This window comes from Aquarana catesbeiana, linkage group LG06 (genome assembly GCF_042186555.1).
Source record: "Aquarana catesbeiana isolate 2022-GZ linkage group LG06, ASM4218655v1, whole genome shotgun sequence".
Taxonomy (NCBI): Eukaryota; Metazoa; Chordata; class Amphibia; order Anura; family Ranidae; genus Aquarana; species Aquarana catesbeiana.
Genome location: NC_133329.1, coordinates 52,749,458 through 52,768,639, shown reverse-complemented (window position 1 = coordinate 52,768,639; position 19,182 = coordinate 52,749,458). Strand labels below are relative to the sequence as shown.

The 19,182-nt window shown below is 46.5% G+C and overlaps 1 protein-coding gene across 1 annotated transcript in view; it reads left to right on the top strand.

The window, feature by feature from the left end:
• LOC141148409 (NACHT, LRR and PYD domains-containing protein 1b allele 3-like) overlaps positions 1–17,660 on the top strand; it is a 104,977-nt gene extending 87,317 nt beyond the window's left edge. Inside the window, exon 12 of the mRNA XM_073635884.1 lies at positions 16,830–17,660. Within this exon, the coding sequence (XP_073491985.1) occupies positions 16,830–17,122 (293 nt within the window). The 3' untranslated portion in view covers positions 17,123–17,660. The remainder of the gene's footprint in view (positions 1–16,829) is intronic.
• The last annotated feature ends 1,522 nt before the right edge of the window (positions 17,661–19,182 follow it).

Below are 19,182 nucleotides of genomic sequence, written 5' to 3'. Positions count from 1 at the left end.
ACCTTTTTTTAAGTTTTCGTCAATATATTGACGCAGGGTTCCTAATTCCATCTCAGAGACAGGAAAAATACGTCCAAAAGGAATTTCGGCTCCAGGGAGTAATTCAATCTGACAGTCATATGGCCTATGTGGGGGTAGAACCTCCACTTTCTTTTTATCAAAGACATCCGAAAATTTGTGATAGGCTGATGGCACATTTGGGTAACTGACTGAGACAGGCTGAACTGACAAACAACTGGTAGTGTCCTTGTGGCTAGGAGCCAGGCAATGCTGCAAGCAGTAAGGAGAGGTGAACAATTTTTTTCTTAGCCCAATTGATCGGAAGGTTGTGTGTTTGGAGCCAAGGAGTACCCAGGATGACTGGAAACATGGGTGAGCTCAGGACATCAAAACGTATGAACTCCTGATGGCCATCAGGAGTAGTGACAAAGAGAGGAGAAGTCTCTTGGGTAACGGGACCAGAACCGGGCAGAGTACCATCGGCCAGGAGAACTTCCAGCCTATGTTTCTTGGGGAGCAGAGATAGGCCAAGTCTTCTTGCCAGGTTCAGGTCCAGGAAGCAGCTGCATGCCCCGGAATCAACTATGGCCTGCAGCTGAGCGCTCTCTTCGGCCAACTGCGGCATAATGGAGGGGACAAAGTGGGAAGCGGAAGTTCCGGAGACCTGGAAGTATACTGGGGTGTATTTGAGTGGCTTGCAGGGCCTAATGGGACAGTGGCACAGGAAGTGTCCACCCCCTCCGCAATAAAGACATAAGTTGGCTTGTCGCCGACGTTGTTTCTCCCCAGGGATCAATGCAGCTCTCATCATACTAGCGGGCATAGCTTCAGTCTCTGGAGTAGATATACAGAGAGTCTGTGACCGTTCAGCCTGTCGCTCCCATAGACGTCTATCCAACTGGATGGCCCTTTGGATGAGACCCTCTAGAGTAGCAGGAATACCACTTCTGGCCAATTCATCCTTGAGGGATTCAGACAGTCCTAAACAGAATTAATGCTTTAAAGCGGCCTCATTCCAGCCTGTATCTGCAGACCATCAACGGAAGTCTATGGTGTAGTCCTCTACCGGCCGCCTTCCCTGCCGTAAGGAATGCAGGGCGGCTTCAGCGGTGGCTGCAAGCTGAGAATCCTCGTAGAGCTGAGACATGGTTGCGAAGAAGGTGTCCACTGTGCGGATAATGTGGTCTTCTTGTTCCCATAAACTGTGGGCCCATGCCAGGGGATCACCAGATAATAAGGAAATAATAAACCCAACTTTAGTAGCTTCAATGGAGAATGTCCGGGGCTGCAGAGCCAGATATAGCAAACAGGCATTTTTAAAAGATCTGAACTTTAGTCGATCTCCAGTAAATCGCTCAGGCGTTGGTACTCGTGGTTCTGGTGGCCGGATCATCACCGTAGTGGTAGCTGGTTCCATTAATAGTTTTAGCCTACCCTCCAGATGCAGGTATTCTTCCTGTAGCTTCTGAACTACCTGAGCAAGAATAGAAGTCTGTTGGCACAAGGCTTCAACAGGGGACGCACCTCTGCCGGCCTCAGTCATGGCTGGATTATACTGTCAAGTCCTTGGTGCGAGGCCGGATTGCTGAGAGGGCACCCCTTATGGCTAAGTGCAGCGTAACCCTGGGAGTGAGACAGGGAGTACGGTGCCCAAAGGTCCACGGATTGCCGGATGATGATTGCTGGATAGCTGGGAGCTGCTGGGGTGCGTTGAGCAATCGTGCATGGAAGGATTCCAGAGGAGAAACCAGGAACAGGGTCAAGGCAGGCCAGGGGTCATGTACCATAGGAGCAGTCCGAGAAGAGGTACAACAGGTAAATCAGGAACAGAGTCAGTAAATTAGTGGGAAAAGATTGCGCTAAACAAAAGCTGCCAACACTCAAACTTACAAGGTTCCAATAAATAATAAAAGTACAGTGTAGCGCTGGTAGAAAATAAGGTGTAACAAAGATGTAATAAACAAAAAACAAAAAAAATGACTAAAGTGAAGCCACAATGAATAAATAGGGCTGTGTGCAACACAGTAGATGTGGGTAACATAAAGTCCACGGAAATGTAAATAAGTGGATTCTCCCTGTGGGGGTGTCTTCAGTTGAATAAAGTGCTTGTCTGTAGTCAATTTCTGTGACACTTCAAAGGTAAATAAATACTCTTACCAACTGTGGTGGACCCTAAATGTCATACGACAGAGGGGTCATTTAGGCTTGGGATCCAATGGAGTATGGATCAGGAGATGTTCAGGTATTCCACGTAGGAGGGTCAAGCCAATCCGATATGGTGCCTCAGGTCTTGGTCTGTGAATTCAACAGGTGATCAACAGCCAGGCGATCATCTCCCAAGACATTCCAACGTAGAATCCAAAGGCCAACTTGTGTTGCTGCATCAAACCTTATGCAAAGAGTGCACGGTATACCCAGAGCCAAGAGCTGAACAAAAAAAGAAGTAGCCAGGCCAGGGGTCAAGACCGTGCAGACAAGCGAAGGTACAGGGGTGAAGACAGGAGCGTACTCAAGTCCAAGCCAGGGGTTGATGCAGGCCGAGATCAGGGAGAGTCAGTCGGTGGAGAGAAGCATACCTTCGACACCATTGGAGTGCGCCCTGTGAATTAGATTTAAGGCTTTCGTCACATTATCCCTAGCTTCCCTCCCAGGCATGAAGCCTACTTGCTCTGGGCCAATCAATAAATGTAATAACGGACGTAAGCGATTCGCTAGTACTTTTGTGAAAAGTTTCAAATCTAAGTTGGGAAGCGAAATTGGTCTATAGTTGGAGCATTCTAATGGGTCTTTATTAGGTTTTGGCAATAACGTGACATGAGCCCTTAAGAAATCATCAGGGGTGTTTCTGTTATCTTTAAGATAATTCAGGGCTTTCAGGAGGTGTGGGAGCAAAAGCGACAGAAAAGCTTTGTAGTAGTGTGCAGTAAAACCGTCTGGGCCTGGGCTTTTTTCTGGCTTAAGTGATTTAACTGCCTGTAGTAATTCATCTTCCGTAATTGGTTGTTCTAGCTGTTGTGTATCCTGTTCTTCTAGGACTGGTAAACCACTTTCTACAAGGAATTGCTTGATTAATTGTGAACGCGTTCCAATCAATTCAGCTGGCTTATGTGGATGTGGTAGATTATACAGTTCTGTGTAATAATTGTGAAAAACTCGGGCTATCTTGTCTGTCTCATGTATCAATTGATTGTTTTTGTTTTTAATTGCCGCTATGTTTGTAGAAAGTTGTGTTTCTTTTAATGTTCTTGCTAGAAATTTCCCTGTTTTCTTACCATGTTCATTAAAAAAAGCATTTTTTAAGAAATTCTCTGTGCTCTCAGGTTTAATATAGATTGCAATTGTTTACGTAGCTCCAACAGCTCAACAGCTACATTCATGGCTATTGATTGTTTATGTTGGGCTTCTAAATTGCTTATCCTAGTCACTAGGCCATTTAATTATTTCTCTGCTTAACTTTTCTTTTTAGCCCCCAATCTAATTAATTCCCTCCTAATCACACACTTGTGAGCTGCTCAAGTGGTTAATGGGGATATTTCCTCTGAAGTGTTTTCATTGAAATATGCTTTGATAGCCTCTGACACCTTTGTATAAGCTTGCGTGTCAGTGAACAAAGATGGGTTCAATCACCATGTACTTTTATATGTACCATGTGTTGGGGAGTGAAGAGACAGAGAGATGGTAGAGTGATCTGAAAGGGATTTGATGCTGATCTTTGCTGATCGTAATAACAGAAGATCTCTTTGTGATAAGAAAATATAGTCTATGCACACGTGTTTATTGTGTGAGGTTGAGAAGTATGAGAAATCTCTGCCTGTAGGATTTGCTGTGCGCCATGTGTCTACTAAGGTGAGGGAAGACAGTAACGATTTTATTTTCTTAAGTATTTTATATGGTACATTGGATGTGCCATCTGACGTGTCTTGAGATGGATTTAATGGTAGATTAAAGTCCCCGCCCAAAACAATACAACCCTGGGCAAAACTCTTTAGTTCCTCAATCATATTTTAGCAAAACGACACTTGAGCCGTATTCGGAAAATACACATTCACCAGCGTTCTGGGAATCCCTGCCCAGTGGCCTTTGAGGAACAGAAATCTCCCATGTGTGTCTGCATAATGTTGTGAAATATCTATCCCAGACTTATGTAACATGATGGAGACCCCCTTGGACTTAGAGTCAGGATTTGTAGCATGAAAAACGTGGGGATAATGCTTGTTTCCAATTGTTTGGATTGTCCTTGATTTAAAATGCGTTTCTTGCAAGAAAACTACCTTTCCAGTGATTTTTCTTTATTTCTTTAAGTATGGAGGTATGCTTTTTGGGTGTGTTTAGGCCTCTCACATTATGAGAGGCCAGAAACGGTCTTTTATCCAGCATAGAGTAGGCCATGACAGATTTGATAGTTGCTTATCTGAGTCTAACTCAAATGCCCTGAGCAATGCTAGTGTACGTGAATGAAGGTAAAACCAGCTATCTCAGGTAGATGGTGTGAAAGAAAGAAAGAAAGTCGAAAACTTGAGTTCCTATTAAGAGAAATACCGTATATACTCGAGTATAAGTCGAGTTTTTCAGCACTTTTTTTGTGCTGAAAGTACCCCCTTCGACTTATACTGGAGTCAATCACTTTTCTGCAGCAAAAAATTTCATTTTCCTAACTAAATTTGGGGCCCCGTATCTCAGGGCCACTTGGTTCCAGGAACCCCAAATTCGGTGTGCTAACCCAGTGGAACTGGGTCCACAGCATATCCAAAGCTGGAGTTCCTAGCACCAAGTGGCCCCAAGATACGGGGCCCCAAAATTGGTTCGGAAAATGTCATTCTCTGCTGCAGAAAAGTGCTTGACATTTTCTGAACCGATTTTTGGGGCCCTGTATCTCGGGGCCACTTGGTGCTAAAAACCCCAGCTTTGGATATTTTATGGTGCTAGTTCCACTGGGTTTGCAAATTTGGGGTTCCTAGCACTAAGTGGCCCCGAGATACGGGGCCCCAAAATCAGTCAACTGTGTCCATCTGCAGCAATGTCATTTTGGGACCCTTTGGGTTCAGAGACCCCAAATTTTGGCTACGGCTAGGGGGCATCTAGGAACCCTTAACTACCGAGTTTGAAGTTCGGGGGACCTATGGCTGCAAATGGGCACAGTGAGGCATGCAAATGGGCACAGTGAGGCTGCAAATGGGCATTGTTGACCCTCTTTTCCACTTACAGTAGCTGTGCATTAATCACCCTCGTCTTATACTCGGGTCAATACGTTTTTCCCATTTTTTTGTGGTAAATTAGGTCCTCGACTTATGCTCGGAACGACTTATACTCGAGTATATACGGTAAGAGTAGGAGAAGAAGAAACAAGTGGTAGTATACGTCTCTGGTTAGCAACCTAAAGAGAGAAATAGGGGATTACTCACTCAGCTAATTTGCCGAATGTAATCCTCTGGTAGAGGCTGTGGGAGGTGCTACAGGGTAAATGTAAGAGAGTGAATTAACATCAATTTGTATAGTATGATATGTGTCTATATCCAAAAATTCTCCAAACATCTCCCGCGGCCATTATATAAAAGTGTCTTAAAGGGGCGAATGAACCACTTCCAGCCCTCAATGTAGCAATAACAATAATTCGGACAAGTGTCCCCACTTTAATGTAATAATAACTGAAAAATAGCAAACAAAAACATTATGAAAAAACATGACAACAAGGATGTCAATTACTTAAATTTCAGCCAGCACAAGCTCACAAGCTCAGAGTCCATATAATCTCGTACCTGGGCCCTGGGTAACGTTATATAATATTACACCTTATCTGTAATGTTCACAGCTAACCCATACCTTCTTTCCTTGAGTACAGTATTGTTGATTTACCTAAGCATTTCAGTCCTTAAGCACCACCCTGTGAAAAGAAACAAGATAATATCGACAAAATGGGTTAGTGAGGGCATTTTCCTTTACCCCCAGAACATCTGGATTCCAAACGTGCAACCCCCCTCTGATCCTTTCCCAAGGATTCTGAATGAAAAACTGCAAAGTACGAGAATTCTTGAAATGCCTCTATATGATATTATATTGTTCGTCCTGTCATGCTTATGAGTAAGCATCTCTTCCTGGCTAAACATCTGACAATCTCCTGTGGCGCTATTCTCCAAACAGTCAAGCAGTAAAGTCATTTGCTGTAATAAAGGAAAAAACTCCTGTACTTAAAGAGCTTCCAGTGCATTACCCAGAAGTGTTACTAGGTGTCAACCGTGGATAGAACATCCCAATAGGAATAACTGCCAGTATTTATAATGCATAAACAGAATCCATTATATAATGTCAGTTTCCAAATATAAGTGCAAAGCAAAATAAAGAGGAAATATGAGATATGTTCATCTGATGGTCATAAGATCAATAGTATCTAACCGTAAAAAGAACTGAATCCAAAAACAACAAGTAATTTTATCAGTGAACGGGTGAATCAAGAGGAGCATATCTGCATCCATAGATAGCCTCCGCAGCGTTGCAGGAGTGGACTTTCAAGCATATTTACTCTGTTCAGGTCTCTTCCTGGAACCTGAATCCTTTGGCCGAATACGAAAACTTGCTGTGATTTGGGCCCGTGCCTTTGTTAAATTTAGATTTTTTGGAAGATGGTGGCTTTGTCGGTGAAGCCTGTGTGGAGTGAGGCGGTGTTGAGCCATGCGATGGGATCCTGAATTCCTGATACCACTCAGGGAGGTCAATCAATGGTAAGTGCAATTGCTCGCAGAATGTCTTGATGCCTTCTGGTTAAGCGCAGATAATATTGTCTGCCTTGATATGTGGCATTGAGGGCGAAAGGAATTCATCTATATGGAATACACTTCTCTCTTAATACCTCCAGCAGAGGACGCAGTGCTCGCCTGTTTTTGAGGGTAATGTGAGAAAGGTCTTGGAATAAGGATATAGGCTGATCATTAAAGATGATGTGATCATTCTTTCTGGATTTGTTTAGAATTTCCTCCTTAAGTGAGAAGCTTTGTGAGCAGCACACAATGTCTCTCGAAGGGGCTGTATCTTCCAAGGCGTGGATTCAGTGCCCTGTGAGCCCTGATAAATTCTATATCCGTATCTTTGGGGCTTTCCATGAGTTCATTATAAACAACTTGTAGTGCTAGTTTTATCTGGGCAGATCTATGGTTTCAGGGATCCCTCTGACTCTAATATTTTGTCTTCTCCCCCGATTGTCAAGGTCCTCTATATGTCTGTTTACTTGAATAAAGTGATTAGCATGGGCATGTACTACAGATCCCAGATGCTCTATAGACCTGTCCCTTTTAGCTTCAGCTTTCTCTGTGTGTGTCCATCCGCTCATTAAGGGAGAGCAGGTCAGCTTTCAGTTCAGTTATAGCTGAAGAGAAGGTATTTTTTATGTCAGCTGCTATCTGTGTCATCTCCGATAGCTGTACTGGGTGATCTGTGTAATCTGTGTCCCTTACCAGATCCTCCGCAGCTGACAGGGAGTCTTCACTGGGGTCTGCCTCGCGTTGCAACGTTGCCATCTTTTGATTCAGCCTCTCGTTCGTGGGGTTTGTGAGCTGAAGCACTCCGGTATACTGCGATTTTCGGGCACTGAAAGCGAGCGTTGCTGGCTGGGACCTGTAGTGTACTTGTCCTTCTTGCCCATATCCAAAATGAGCGGGCTGGATGGGGATTAAGAGCGGCGGGTGTGAGGAGCTCTTCTAGTCAGCGTCCATTCCTGCTGAGCGCCAGGCCACGCCCCCTTCTTCTCTCTCTCTTCCCTTCTCTCTCTACCTATCACGAAGTGTACATGGTATTAGGGGTATATAGTGGTTGTTGAGAGATAAAACTCTCTCCACCTCATAAATAATAAAAGAAAAGGGTATGGGAGGATCACAGATTCACTTATGTATATAAAGGAGATATTTGCCAAGAGCATTTAATAAATGTGGAAGGAGTTGGGGAGTGTATTTACTGAATTAATAATTTGATTAGAGTAGAATAGAGTGAGGAATGGGGGATAGGCACTTCACGGTAAGGAATAAGGGGTTTGGGTGGGAGGAGAAGTGGAGTGTATACATACTATACATTTAAAGGAGAGGTGAAGGGGGGTGGGCGAGGATAGAGAGGGAAGGGAAGGAGGGGAGAGAGGGGAGGGGGGAGGGGAGATATGGTTTTTATTTTAATTTTTTGGGGGGTTTGGAGGAGGGATCAGGAGCTAAGGTTGCAGTATCTCTATTTCTTCGCTTAAAAATTGGATTATGAATTTTTAGAAGTATGGCCATTTAAGAGGTGATGTTAAAGGATAGATCCATTTTTCTTTGTTTTTGTTTTGTACTTGTATATGTGTATGTATTTTTTTCTGAATGTTTAGTACTTGGAATGACATGGAAGATTTTGTATGTATTATAAAATTTAATAAAAAAACAATTGAAAAAAAGAAACAAATAAAGGTGTTGGGATCAGATGATAAACATCTGTATTTGGCGGGAGGCTCCTTCCCCCTGTCATGAGAGGGTTTACCCGTTGGTGGCGCTATCGGTCTCTTGGATCGCAGTACCAGTGTCCACCAGCGGGTATCTTCCAACACCTGGGTCCTGCAGTAAGAAGTCTCTCCTGCTGGTGGCACTGTTGCATCCCTGGGCCGTAGTACCGGTGTCCACCAGCGGGTGCACTCCGGCAGTGTGGAGCAAACAGCACACACTGCGCTCAGCTGTGACATGAGTTCAATTACCACAGCCTTATAAATACCCAGCAAGCCCTCATAGGCTTGCCTTGGTATCTCTCTCCCTGCATTCTGACCTTGCTGCCTGTTATTTTGACCTTGAGCCTGCATCTGCCTTGTCCTGACCCGATCTGATCCAATCCCTATCCTGAGTCCCTTCTGTTCCTGGTTACCTTGGATCCCTGCCCTGTATCCCATCCATCCATCCTCTCCCTGTCCTGTTCGGTTTCCCGTCCTTGCCCATCTGCTGACCTCCCTGTGTATGACCTTGGCCTGGCTTGTTTACGATTCCGGTATCTCCATTTACTTGTATATATTGTTGTTTGTAGTGGGTTTGTTGTGTTGGTTTTGCACTGTTTATATTCCTTTTACTTGTCACTTATTTAATAAACACCATTATTTCACTTACATGTGTTTCTGGTCTCCTCTGTGCAGTCCACATGGTCTGGTCAATTAGATACCCTGACAGTATACCAAGGCCATCCCTACCAGACGTGACTGCACTGAGGAGCCTTTTTGAAAATGCAGGCAGAAATAGTAGTTTATCTTACCTCATTGGTAACTGAGGATAATTGTTATTGCCGTCTGGTATTGAAGGAGTGGACCAGGGATCAACTATTAGAGTGTATCCGTCTGGCCCATTCTCTGGTGGATGAGGGCGGTATGCTATTTGGAAATGTTCAGCCTCTGATCCAGCTGTGTGCAGAGCTTGCCTTGTCCAGTACCCCAGAGGGCAGGGATGATTTTTCTCCCCCCTTCAGTTTTGATCAGTTTGAGTCTCTGGTGTGGTTATTAGAGGATGATCCAGCCTTTTTCATGGAACGTTATGCCTCATGTTCACAGCAGGTGTTGTCTGATTGCATCCATTCAGTGCAATCGCTGGTTAGTCAAGCTGTGTGTGAATCAATGTTTGTTCATCCTGTGCTACAGGCATGGTCAGATCTCCTTAATTTAGCCAAGCCACAACAACCCAGCCCTGCCATTAATCACCTGCCTTCCCAAGAATCTATTCCCCCATCGCTCATGGCAACCTCAGCTACAGCCCAATATACCCTGCTCCCCACCAAGTATCAATGCCCTGTTTCTACTTCCTGTACCTATCCTGCCTTTAACCCACCTTCCTCTTCTCTAATACCTGCAACTTCCCCACAAGAACTCCCTCTGGCTGCTGTTCCCCCTTCCTTGCCATATCCCAGCCCTTCCTTTCAGTATGCCTCACCCCTCTGTCTACAGTCCTACAGCCACCTACAGATCTCCAGCAGTTAAGCCAAAGAAGAAACGGAAGTTCTTCCCCACTCATACAATCCTGCCAGTAACCCAACCTGCTCCCACTTCCCAGCCTGATGTGCCAGCTTCCCAGCCTGACGTGCCAGCTTCCCAGCCTGACGTGCCGGCTTCCCAGCCTGATGTGCCGGCTTCCCAGTCTGATGTTCCGGCTTCCCAGTCTGACGTCTTGATGCCTGCCTATCAGTCTGATGTTCCAGCTTCCCAGTCTGATGTTCCAGCTACCCAGTCTGATGTTCCAGCTTCCCAGTCTGATGTTCCAGCTTCCCAGTCTGATGTTCCAGCTTCCCAGTCTGATGTTCCTGCTTCCCAGTCTGATGTTCCTGCTTCCCAGTCTGATGTTCCAGCTTCCCAGTCTGATGTGCCAGCTACCCAGCCTGATGTCTCGATGCCTGACGTGCCAGCTTCCCAGTTTGACGTGCCAGCTTCCCAGTTTGACGTGCCAGCTTCCCAGTTTGACGTGCCAGCCTCCCAGCCTGATGTCTTGAAGCTTGCCTTCCAGCCTGATGTCTTGATGCCTACCTACCAGTCTGATGTGCCAGCTTCCCAGTCTGATGTGCCAGCTTCCCAGATTGATGTGCCAGCTTCCCAGTTTGATGTGCCAGCTTCCCAGTTTGCTGTACCAGCTTCCCAGCCTGATGTCTTGCAGCTTGCCTTCCAGCCTGATGTCTTGATGCCTACCTACCAGTCTGATGTGCCAGCTTCCCAGTCTGATGTGCCAGCTTCCCAGATTGATGTGCCAGCTTCCCAGATTGATGTGCCAGCTTCCCAGATTGATGTGCCAGCTTCCCAGTTTGATGTGCCAGCTTCCCAGTTTGCTGTACCAGCTTCCCAGCCTGATGTCTTGCAGCTTGCCTTCCAGCCTGATGTCTCGAAGATTGCCTCCCAGTCGGATGTGCCAGCTTCCCAGTCGGATGTGCCAGCTTCCCAGTCGGATGTGCCAGCTTCCCAGTCGGATGTGCCAGCTTCCCAGTCGGATGTGCCAGCTTCCCAGTCTGATGTGCCATCTTCCCATTCTGATGTGCCATCTTCCCATTCTGATGTGCCAGCATCCCAGATTGATGTGCCAGCTTTCCAGTTTGATGTGCCAGCTTCCCAGTTTGCTGTACCAGCTTCCCAGCCTGATGTCTTGCAGCTTGCCTTCCAGCCTGATGTCTCGAAGATTGCCTCCCAGTCGGATGTGCCAGCTTCCCAGTCGGATGTGCCAGCTTCCCAGTCGGATGTGCCAGCTTCCCAGTCGGATGTGCCAGCTTCTCAGTCGGATGTGCCAGCTTCTCAGTCGGATGTGCCAGCTTCTTAGTCGGATGTGCCAGCTTCCCAGTTTGATGTGCCAGCTTCCCAGTTTGATGTGCCAGCTTCCCAGTTTGATGTGCCAGCTTCCCAGTCTGATGTGCCAGCTTCCCAGTCTATTGTCCCAGTGCCTGCCTTCCAGCCTGATGTCTTAGTGCCAGCTTCCCAGACTGACGTGCCAGCTTCCCAGACTGACGTGCCAGCTTCCCAGACTGACGTGCCAGCTTCCCAGACTGATGTGCCTGCTGCCCAGCTCAAAGTGCCCATGCCTGCTGCCCAGCCTGATGTGCCTGCTGCCCAGCTCGAAGTGCCCATGCCCGCTGCCCAGCCTGATGTGCCTGCTGCCCAGCTCGAAGTGCCCATGCCCGCTGCCCAGCCTGATGTGCCTGCTGCCCAGCTCGAAGTGCCCATGCCCGCTGCCCAGCCTGATGTGCCTGCTGCCCAGCTCGAAGTGCCCATGCCCGCTGCCCAGCCTGATGTGCCTGCTGCCCAGCTCGAAGTGCCCATGCCCGCTGCCCAGCCGGATGTGCCTGCTGCCCAGCTTGAAGTGCCCATGCCCGCTGCCCAGCCTGATGTGCCTGCTGCCCAGCTCGACATGCCTGCTGCCAAGCTCAAAGTGCTCGTGCCTGCTGCCCAGCCTGATGCGCCTGCTGCCCAGCTTGAAGTGCCCATGCCCGCTGCCCAGCCTGATGTGCCTGCTGCCCAGCTCAACGTGCCTGCTGCCAAGCTCAAAGTGCTCGTGCCTGCTGCCCAGCCTGATGCCCAGCTCGAAGTGCCCGCTGCCCAGCTTGGTGTATTCCTGCCCGCTGTCTTCTCGGATGTGCCCGCTGTCTTCTCGGATGTGCCCGCTGTCTTCTCGGATGTGCCCGCTGTCTTTTCGGATGTGCCTGCTGTCTTCTCAGACGTGCCTGCTGTCTTCTTAGACATACCCACTGTCCAGTTTGATGTACCCGATGCCCGGCCTGATGTGCCCTCATCTGTTCGGTTGGAGGCCATGAACTTTGGACAATCGCACCTTGTTGGAGCGTCCGGAGGCCGCTCCTTTAGGGGGGGGTACTGTCATGAGAGGGTTTACCCGTTGGTGGCGCTATCGGTCTCTTGGATCGCAGTACCAGTGTCCACCAGCGGGTATCTTCCAACACCTGGGTCCTGCAGTAAGAAGTCTCTCCTGCTGGTGGCACTGTTGCATCCCTGGGCCGTAGTACCGGTGTCCACCAGCGGGTGCACTCCGGCAGTGTGGAGCAAACAGCACACACTGCGCTCAGCTGTGACATGAGTTCAATTACCACAGCCTTATAAATACCCAGCAAGCCCTCATAGGCTTGCCTTGGTATCTCTCTCCCTGCATTCTGACCTTGCTGCCTGTTATTTTGACCTTGAGCCTGCATCTGCCTTGTCCTGACCCGATCTGATCCAATCCCTATCCTGAGTCCCTTCTGTTCCTGGTTACCTTGGATCCCTGCCCTGTATCCCATCCATCCATCCTCTCCCTGTCCTGTTCGGTTTCCCGTCCTTGCCCATCTGCTGACCTCCCTGTGTATGACCTTGGCCTGGCTTGTTTACGATTCCGGTATCTCCATTTACTTGTATATATTGTTGTTTGTAGTGGGTTTGTTGTGTTGGTTTTGCACTGTTTATATTCCTTTTACTTGTCACTTATTTAATAAACACCATTATTTCACTTACATGTGTTTCTGGTCTCCTCTGTGCAGTCCACACGGTCTGGTCAATTAGATACCCTGACACCCCCTTTTTCTTCTGGAGAAGTCCTGATTTTGCCCTGCTGATAATGTTTTTGTCATGAATACAGTTTTTGGATATTGAAAACGGAACATATACATATACATTGTATATGTAAATGGTGTGGATCCTGAAGAAGCGACTTATTCATGAAACGCATTGATCCTAGATATCAAACAGGAGATAACTGAATGTACAGTATATATATGCACAGGGCTTTTTTTCAGCGGGAACACGGGGGACGCAGTTCCGGCACCTCCAGGACTGACTGAATGTAATGGCAAGGGGTGCTGGGGTGTGCTACAGGGTACTGATGCTCACTGCTGGGGGATCTATTCTAGCTGGAGAGGATCTATTTTTGCAGGGGGGTCTATTGTTGCTGAGGAGGTCTATTGTTGCTGGTGGGGGGCCTATTGTTGCTAGGGATGGGTCTTATGTTGCTGGGGGGTCAGTTGTTGCTGAAGGAGATCTACTGCTGGGGAGGAGTCTATTGTTGATGGCTGCCAGAGAGTCTATTAATGCTGGCTGTGCGGAGATCTGTTGATGCTGCTGGGAGTCTATTGTAGCTGGGGGGGGGGGGGATTTTTTTGTGGGTGGTACTTTGTTTACTGCTTTTCTTGATATCATTACCAAATTCCATACAAGTTACTCTGCACCACAAAATGATACTTGGTTCTGTATTGTCTAAAAGGGGTGGTACTTGGAGGTGGGTAGGGGATGGAACCAAGGGACGTGGGTGTGTGCTCAGGGGTGGGTAGGGGCGGAGAAAAGGGGTGACTCGGAAAAGTCTGACAGTCACCAGCTCTCTGCTCAGGAAGCTCTGAGAACCGAGCGATCAGCAGTGTTTGATCGCTTGGTTCTCATTGTTTGAGCCGGCGGGGGATAGATGCAGCATCAGAGCCATGCTGCATACCCCTAGGTAAATATGATTTAAAAAAAGAAATAATTCTCATACTTAGAAACATAGAAACATAGTCCAAGTCGATGTCCAAGTCATGTGACCAAAGAAATATAGAGTGGAGAATCAGACCAAAAATGGATGAAAGAGTCCAAGATAAGTTTTAATCATGGGTAGTAAAACTCATATATACACAGCCAAAGCAATTTGGGGACAACACCACTCCCCCTCTTCTCTAATCACTGAGTTCTCTCAGTTGAAGAGCCACTGCTGGGATCTCTTGGTAGACATTTCAGCAGGTACTACACATAGTGAAGCATGTAAACACCATGTTAAGGCCAGTTGCACATGGGCATAATAATTTACTAATGTTTACTCAGGAACTTGTTGACAGTCCCTGAGTAAAACACAGTGTGTAAAGTTTGTTAGATATAGGTAGAAGGGGACTGTAGCAGTGCCAATAGATAAAGGTCAACAATAAGTACTAAAAAATGAAAATTTATTTTTTTTACATATATAGAAAAAAGACATACACATAGAGTATACATACATACAAAAAATATAATTAATGCGGTACATATGATATAAAAATAGAACAGGACAAGCCTAGGTGTTATAGGCCAGTGATACAGGTAATCAATTCCTACATGTTTCGCCAAGGCATTGGCTTCCTCAGGGAAATGATATAGGCCTGTGCCAAATTTAGAAGGTTCTAGGTAAAAGACAAAATGAAAAAACATAAGATGACAATGCAACTTTTTTACATTGGATACAATAGGATGACCATTTACTATTGGATGTATGGCATGGTAACAGACCCACCCATGTGAGAGACCCAACCCCGCAACCCATGTACGTACCTCCCCAATCCCAATGCGAGCCGAGCAGGAGAAGGCACCCTAAAAGAGGCCACCAAGGCTGCACCGCATCTATGGCTGTAGGGGGCAGACAGAGACCTAGCAATCAGAAAGTTAAGAAGTTAATTACTGGCTTTCCTCTCTTTTTTATAGCTACACACATTGCAACGATTCTCATTTGAATTGATCTACTTCAGCATATTGTGTAAAATATTGCTACAGGCACCCCTGTTTTTACACTGGTTTTAACATTAAATGTTAGAACATTTAACATAGATCTGTCAGGGAGGAAAAGTGAGCGATCGTGTTTCAGCTAAGCTGAATCACGATCTCTCTTTTCCTCCAGTGAATCCACTCACCTGCCACACAGTTAGAAACACCTCCCAGGGAACACATTTAACCCCTTGATCACCCCCTAGTGTTAACTCCTTCGCTGCCAGTGTCATTTATACAGTGGACAGTGCATTTTTTTAGCACTGATCACTGTATTGGTGTCACTGGTCCCCAAAAAGTGTCACTTAGGGGTTGATTTACTAAAGGCAAATAGACTATGCACTTTGCAAGAGCAATTGCTCCAAAGCTTAGTAAATGAGCAGAAGCTCTGCTGACTAACATCATCCAATCATGTGCCAGCAAAAATGCTGTATTTTACTATTTTCCTTGCATGTGATTGGGTATTCTTTGCAAAGTAAATCTTTACCTCATTTACTAAGCTTTGGAGCAACTGCTCTAGCAGAGTGCAAATGCACTTTGCAAAGTGCACAGTCTATTTGTTTTTAGTAAATCAACCCCATAGTGTACGATTTGTCCGCCACAATGTCGCAGTCCTGCAAAAAAAAAAAAACGCAGATTGCCGCCATTACTAGTAAAAAAAACTAAATAAATAAAAGTCCCTAAATCTACCTTGTAGTTTTTAGACGCTATAACTTTTGCGCAAACCAATCAATATACGCTTATTGGGATTTTTTTACCAAGAATATGTAGCAGAATATATATTGGTCTAAATTGATTAAGGAATTTCGTTTTTTTACATTTTTTTTTGTTGGATATGTTTTATAGCAGAAAGTAAATAATATTGTTTTTTTTTCAAAATTGTTGGTCTTTATTTGTTTATAGCGCAAAGAATAAAAACTGCAGAGGTGATCAAATACCACCCAAAAAAAACTCTTTGTGGGAAGAAAGGAAATCAATTTATTTGGGTACAGCAGCACCCGACTGCGCAATTGTCAGTTAAAGTGACGCAGTGCCATATCGCAAAAAATGGCCTGGTCAGGATGTGGGTAAAACCTTCTGGGGCTGAAGTGGTTAAAGAGATACTAATAAAAATCTCTGAACATAAAAAAAAAATTAATATGGTTATTGATACAAAAACAGCGTGTTTTTCATGTACATGAATACACAATTAAAATCAATTAAAAATTGACAAAATATTATGTTAGAGCAAGCATCACCCTAATGGTTTCCACCACCCTAGGGGTGTTACATTATCTGTGACGTGTGTATTTAAACATAATTTTTTGTCAAATTGTGTAATTTTAATTATGTATTTAAAAAAAAACTTTCATTTTTGTATTAATAAACGTATTAATTTTTATGTAATTTCAAATGTGTTATTAATGGGTACCGAGATAGTCCATTCATTCTGCCCTGGGGTCATCTCTCCTTGCTTTTTCATTTATGATAGAGTTTACTGGAAAAAAAAATCACTTTAGAAAGGATAAATGGTCATTAAAATGTATTTCAGGGCAAAAAAACAACGTATTCGGTACAGCTCTCCAAAACATGCACATTTCTCCATGTTTATTCCTTTAAAACACTACAGTACAGACTAATACTTCTTGGTCCTGCTAGAAATTCAATGAGCTTGTAATTTTCCTTCATTGCAGCAGAGGCATCTTAACAAATCTAAAGTGGTGCCCAATTTCTCATCTGCTGGCCTAACAGTCTATGTTAGAGAAATGGGGAAGTGTTTTGGCAGGGCTGAACTCATTGAATAGAATTGTATTAATAAATGAACAAACTGTTAATGTAAAACTTTTTCTAAAAAAGATTTTCTTTTCTATTGCAGATCTCAATGCTTCTAGCTCAATTCCCAAGAAGCACTTTGTGGATGAACTTCGGGAGGCTCTGATAAATGGAGTGACTCTGGTGGCTCCCATCCTGGATAGTCTTATGTCTGCTGGTCTGTTGACCTATGAAGAATGTGAAACAATAATGAATGAGCGGACATCTTTTGACCAGATGAGGAGGCTCTATCACTATGCCAGAGTTTGGAATGATACTCAGAATAATGTTTTCTATGAGGCTTTGAAAAAACATAATCGTGTTTTGGTTGACAATCTGGAGAATCCACAGCCCTGAACCATGTCTGAAGCTTACCATACATTATCCTCAAAATATCTCTTATGCCGCGTACACACGACCGGACTTTCCGTCAGAATAGACTCCAACGATCTTTCCGACGGAGTTCCGCTGAAACGGACTTGCCTACATACGATCACACCAAAGTCCGATTGTTTAGAACGTGATGACGTACGACGGGATTAGAAAAAGGTTCAATAGCCAGTAGCCAATAGCTGCCTTTGCGTTGTTTGTGGTCCATCGGACTAGCATACAGACGAGCGGTTTTCCCGATAGGAACTGATTCAGTTGGAAAGATTTGAAACATGTTCTATTTCTAGGTCCGTCAGAATTTTAGAAAGAAAAAGTCAGATGAAGCCCAAACATGATCGGAATGTCCGACGGAATGATTCCGTCGGACCTTTTCTGCCGGAAAGGCCGGTCATGTGTACGCGGCATTAGAGGCATGTTTAAGGAAGAAATGACACTTTGCTACAATGTAAAGTAGTGAGTGTACAGCTTGTATAACAGTGTAAATTTGCTGTACCCTCAAAATAACTCAACACGCAGCCATTAATGTCTAAACCACTAGCAAAAAAAAAATGAGTACACCCCTAAGTGAAAATGTCCAAATTGGGCCCAAAATGTCAATATTTTGTGTGGCCACCATTATTTTCCAGCACTGTCTTAACCCTCTTGGGCATGGAGTTCACCAGAGTTTCACAGGTTGCCACTGGAGTCCTCTTCCACTCCTCCATGATGACATCACAGAGCTGGTGAATGTTAGAGACCTTGCGCTCCTCCACCTTCTGTTTGAGGATGCCCCACAGATGCTCAATAGAGTTTAGGTCTGGAGTAGGGTGCCCACGTGTCCCGGATTGCCCGGGACATTCCCGCAATCAGCAGGTCTGTCCCGGGTCCCGGGCACCTCCATTCCGGGACCATACAGTGTCCCGGAATGAATATGATGCAGCCGTTCGCAATTATCAATTGACTGCCGAATGTCAATGATGTCATCCGGCCGGGCCAGCCCAGTGGTGTAGCGTGGGGGTGGGCAGCCCAAGTGACTTCTTCCAGGCTCCAGCCCCTATAATCACCATACACCAGCAACGAGGCAGACACTCCTCAGCACCCAGGTCTCCCCCCCGTGCAGGGACTCCAGTGGTCCAGCCTGCCCTGTCCCCCATGATTCCCCAGGTACGTGCCGCCCACAGGCAGCCCGTGTGTGTGAGGGGGAGGGGCGATGCTCGATGCAGACGAGCGTATGGCGGCTGCTGGCAGAGTTCCTGGCCTGCGGGGGATACTGAGGTCTGAGGAATTCCGGCTCCCTCATTCCCTCTCCCTGCATGCAGAGCAAAGCAGCGGCCGCCCTGACCCCATCGCCCCTGTCAATGCAGAACTCGTGCAGGAGCCCAGAAGAAGAAGGAGCCAGTGTGCAGGGAGCACGTGCAACCCACAGCTTACAGAACGGGACAGCAGGAGACAGGTATGTCCATTACTGTCTCCCTGTCCATCCCACTGTCCCTCTGTCTATCCCACTGCCCCCTGTCCATCCCACAGTCCCCCTGTCCATCCCACTGCCCCCTGTCCATCCCACAGTCCCCTGTCCATCCCACAGTCCCCTGTCCATCCCACTGTCCCCCTGTCCATCCCACTGTCCCTCTGTCCATCCCTCTGTCCCCCTGTCCATCCCACAGTCCCCCTGTCCGTCCCACTGTTCCCCTGTCCGTCCCACTGTCCCCCTGTCCATCCCACAGTCCCCCTGTCCATCCCACTGCCCCCTGTCCATCCCACAGTCCCCCTGTCCATCCCACTGTCCCTCTGTCCATCCCTCTGTCCCCCTGTCCATCCCACAGTCCCCCTGTCCATCCCACAGTCCCCCTGTCCATCCCACTGCCCCCTGTCCATCCCACTGCCCCCTGTCCATCCCACAGTCCCCCTGTCCATCCCACTGTCCCTCTGTCCATCCCTCTGTCCCCCTGTCCGTCCCTCTGTCCCCCTGTCCGTCCCACTGTTCCCCTGTCCGTCCCACTGTTCCCCTGTCCGTCCCACTGTCCCCCTGTCCGTCCCACTGTCCCCCT